General features: G+C 46.5%; 1 protein-coding gene across 14 annotated transcripts in view; it reads right to left on the bottom strand.

The window, feature by feature from the left end:
• The window catches only part of REV1 (REV1, DNA directed polymerase), an 85,247-nt gene that overhangs the window by 11,157 nt on the left and 70,419 nt on the right, over positions 1–3,671 (bottom strand). For all 14 annotated transcript variants that reach the window (XR_002831415.1, XR_002831417.1, XR_002831416.1 and 11 more), the window contains 2 exons: positions 1,046–1,266; positions 629–801 (listed from right to left, as the gene is read on the bottom strand). Coding sequence is in view for 11 of the 14 variants with exons in the window: in XM_006097736.3 (XP_006097798.1) it covers positions 629–801; positions 1,046–1,266 (394 nt within the window). In the remaining 3 variants the exon portion in view is untranslated. The remainder of the gene's footprint in view (positions 1–628; positions 802–1,045; positions 1,267–3,671) is intronic.

Below are 3,671 nucleotides of genomic sequence, written 5' to 3'. Positions count from 1 at the left end.
CCCAAAGCTAGGCCACCAGAGGTCAGGAACACGTGGACAGGCTGTCCCTGAGCATAGCAACTTAATTCAAAGATGGCCCCACCCTGAGCCTGCCTCTACAGAATATCACATACCATCCGAGTTTACAGATCTCTATTCATACTTTTCCTTGGTTTTTATTAATTACTAGAGACCTGGTGCACGAAATCCGTGCATGGGTGGGGTGGGTCGGGTCCCTCAGCCCAACCTGCACCCTCTTGCAATCCAGAACACCCCATGGGATGGGGCCTAAACTGGCAGTCAGACATCTCTCTCTCTCAATCCGGGACTGCTGGCTCCTAACCGCTTGCCTGCCTGCCTGCCTGCCTGATTGCCCCTAACTGCCTCTGCCTCAGCCCCCACACCCAGGACCCAGGTTTCCATCCTCCGGCCGGCCGCAGGCAACCAGGACCTGGGCTTCCCTCCCTCTGGCTGGCCGCAGGCACCCGGGACCCGGGCTGGCTTCGTCCAGGCCAGCCACAGGCACCCGGGACCCTGGGCGGCGCTGCTCGGTCTATCCGGTCTAATTAGCACATTACCCTTTTATTAGTAGAGATAATAACCTGCACTGAAATATTAACACCCAATATCCTTTTTAAGATAAGCTTACCTGGCGATGTGATCACAAATTCCATGGCCTCCAAATTTTGCAGTTTCTACAGGGGCCCCCGGCTTCCGTACCATTATTTTGAGAGTCAGGCGTTTACCCTTCATGCCAGCAGCTTCAAGCCGTCTTTGAATTTCCTCTGAAAGACTCAGAAGGAAAGCTTCTGCTTCTTTGGGCTATGGAAAGGCATACACAGAAAACTCCCATGTTATTTTCCTATAGACCTAACAATTCCAACATTATGCATACAAATTATTGACTATTTTGCTAAGCATTTGTTTAAAAAAGATTCTACAAGCTCTAGGGATAGCAAAATATTTGAAGACTTAATGTCAAGCACCAAGTCTGGTCTAGTTACAAGATAAGACAATGTGAAAACGTAAAGGACAGCCTAAGGCAAACCCATTAAGTGATCAGTACCTGGGTAAACCTTATTCCATAGTTGATCTCAGCTGAAACCGATTTTCTTTCCTTTTCAGTTCGAACTGGTCTGTCATCCAAACCTCGGCAGAACCTGTACAGCATCTGCCCTGTCTTGGGACCAAATTCCCTCTGGAGTCTTGCCATGGTCATGTACTGCAGGTCTCCACAAGTCTTAATTCCCAAAGATGCCAGTTTGGCCTCCATGGACCGTCCCACTCCTAGGAAAGAGCCCATATTGAGTTTAGTTCTACACATAAACTAAGAAAAACAATGAATTTGAATGAAAATTTCATATTGAAATTAATTTTTAATTATACATTTAACAATTTAAATATTATATTAATTTAAAATAATCTCCCTTAAAATTTTTTAAAAGAATTGATCCTTTGTTTATTGACATTATCATCAGTCTTTCCTTTTTTTTTGGTTTTGTTTTGTTAATCCTTACCCGAGGATATGTTTCCCATCGATTTTTTTTAGAGAGAGTAGAAGGGAGGGTGAAGAGACAGAGAGAGAAACATCAATGTGAGAGGGACACATCGATTGGTTGCCTCCCTAGTGCCTCGACTGGGTTTGGAGATTGATCCCACAACCGAGGTATGTGCTCTTGACCGGAATCGAACCTGCGACCCTTCAGTCTGCAGGCCAATACTCTAACCACTTAACAACACTGGCTAGGGCTCCTTTTTGTAAAATTGTTGACAGCATTACAGATGTCTCCCATTTTCTCCCTTTTTGCCCCACTCCTCCCACCCCCTGGTCCACCCAAGGCCTTCTCCATACTATTGTCTGTGTCCATAGGTTATGTACATACGTTCTTCCATTCTCCCCACTTCCCCCACTGAGATCTGTTATTCTTTTTCATGCAGCCATACCTCTGGACCTGTTTTGTTCATCAGTTTATTTTTAGGTGACATAATCAAAGCATCTCATAGGTTAAAGAATTTTTCTGGCCTGGCTGGTTTGGCTCACTGGATAGAGCGTCGGCCTGGGGACTGAAGGGTCCCAGGTTCGATTCTGGTCAAGGGCATGTACCTTGGTTGTGGGCACACCCCCAGTAGGGGATGTGCAGGAAACCCTACAAAAATGACTCATTTCACAATGGCGTTATGGACCGAAATTTGTAAGTATTGAAATAAATGTGAACTCTATATACATTTAAGAAAGAGTAATAAAAACAAGCAAGGTCATTATTTTCCAACCCACTGGTTCAAGTCCAGTGGTGGCCAGAGCCCAGCCAGCAGCTCAGAGCACCAGGCGGGACCCCACCGACAGGACGCTCTTGCATTGCAAGGCCACCCCACTCTCATTCAGACCAGGGACAACTGAGACACCTGATTCCCCTCACATGACATCTTTAAGGTGCAGGAGGAACCTGGAGAAAACCCACACAGAATGGGGAAGGGAGACCGTGCCAGCTCCCCTGGGAATCGATTTCTTTTCTCCTCAACATCAGAAACAAAATGACACTGAACCACATGACATCATTCATGGACCTGCCTGTAATTTGCCAGCTAGATTTTATATGATTATTCAAATTTAACATCAAATGAAACATCAAAATGTCATATTTCACATTTCTGACATTAAATACAACCTTTTAAGTTATTTAATATAGGATCAGGAAGCTTTAAAATTAACCCATCAGAATGACTTGAAGATGGCGGCATAGGTTAACGCCGGAGTTTGCTGCCTCGAACAACCACCTCAAAAATACAACTAAAAGACGGAACGGACATCATCCAGAATCACAGGAAGGCTGGCTGAGTGGAAGTTCTACAACTAGGAGGAAAGAGAATAGCATACTGAGACTCAGAGGAGGCGCAGTGCGGAAGTGAAATACTAAGGTGTGGAGGTGCGCGCGGAGCGGGCTGGCGGCTGAGGGCGCGGTTGTCTGTTTCAATCGGGAGGGAGTCTCAGACTCTGAGCTCCAGATCCGGGTGAGTCTCTGGGGACCCAGACTCAAACGGGAGAAGCGGGACTGTCTGGCTTCGGTCGGAACTCGAAGGCAGCTTTCTCTCCGAGGTTTGCAGCGGTTGCTGGGACTCTGAGAGGCAGAGCCCCTGGGGACGGGACTGAGAGCAGCCATAACTGCTCGCTCCGCCCACCCTGTAGATCCCCTGGGACCCGCCCCACCCAAGCCCTGCACAGAGGCATTTTCGGGATAGCCTTAGGCAAACGCTAGATTAGCACCGCCCTAGAGATCCAGCACAGAAGTTCTCCCACTGCAGACACAGCTGATTCCCATAGCCAGTTGGCCTGGAGGTCAAATCACCCCCAGTATTAGCGACAACAACCAAGGCTTAACTACAAAAAGGCTGCGCACAAAGACCACAAGGGGGTGCACCAAGAAAGCATAAAAAATGCGGAGACAAAGAAACATGACAGAAATGGAGGATATAGAGTTCAAAACCGCACTTTTAAGGTCTTTCAATAATTTTCTAGAAACTGATGATAAACTTAAAGAGATCTACAAGAAAATCTAATGAGACCCTCGATGTTGTGATAAAGAACCCACTAGAAAATTAAGCATACACTGACTGAAATAAAGAATATTATACAGACACCGAACAGCAGACCAGAGGATCGCAAGAATCGAGTCAAGATTTTGAATGCGAAGAAG

This window comes from Myotis lucifugus, unplaced genomic scaffold (genome assembly GCF_000147115.1).
Source record: "Myotis lucifugus unplaced genomic scaffold, Myoluc2.0 scaffold_210, whole genome shotgun sequence".
In the NCBI taxonomy this organism is placed as follows: domain Eukaryota; kingdom Metazoa; phylum Chordata; class Mammalia; order Chiroptera; family Vespertilionidae; genus Myotis; species Myotis lucifugus.
The sequence above is the reverse complement of the archived record's forward strand: the minus strand, read 5'-3'. Positions and strand labels throughout refer to the sequence as shown.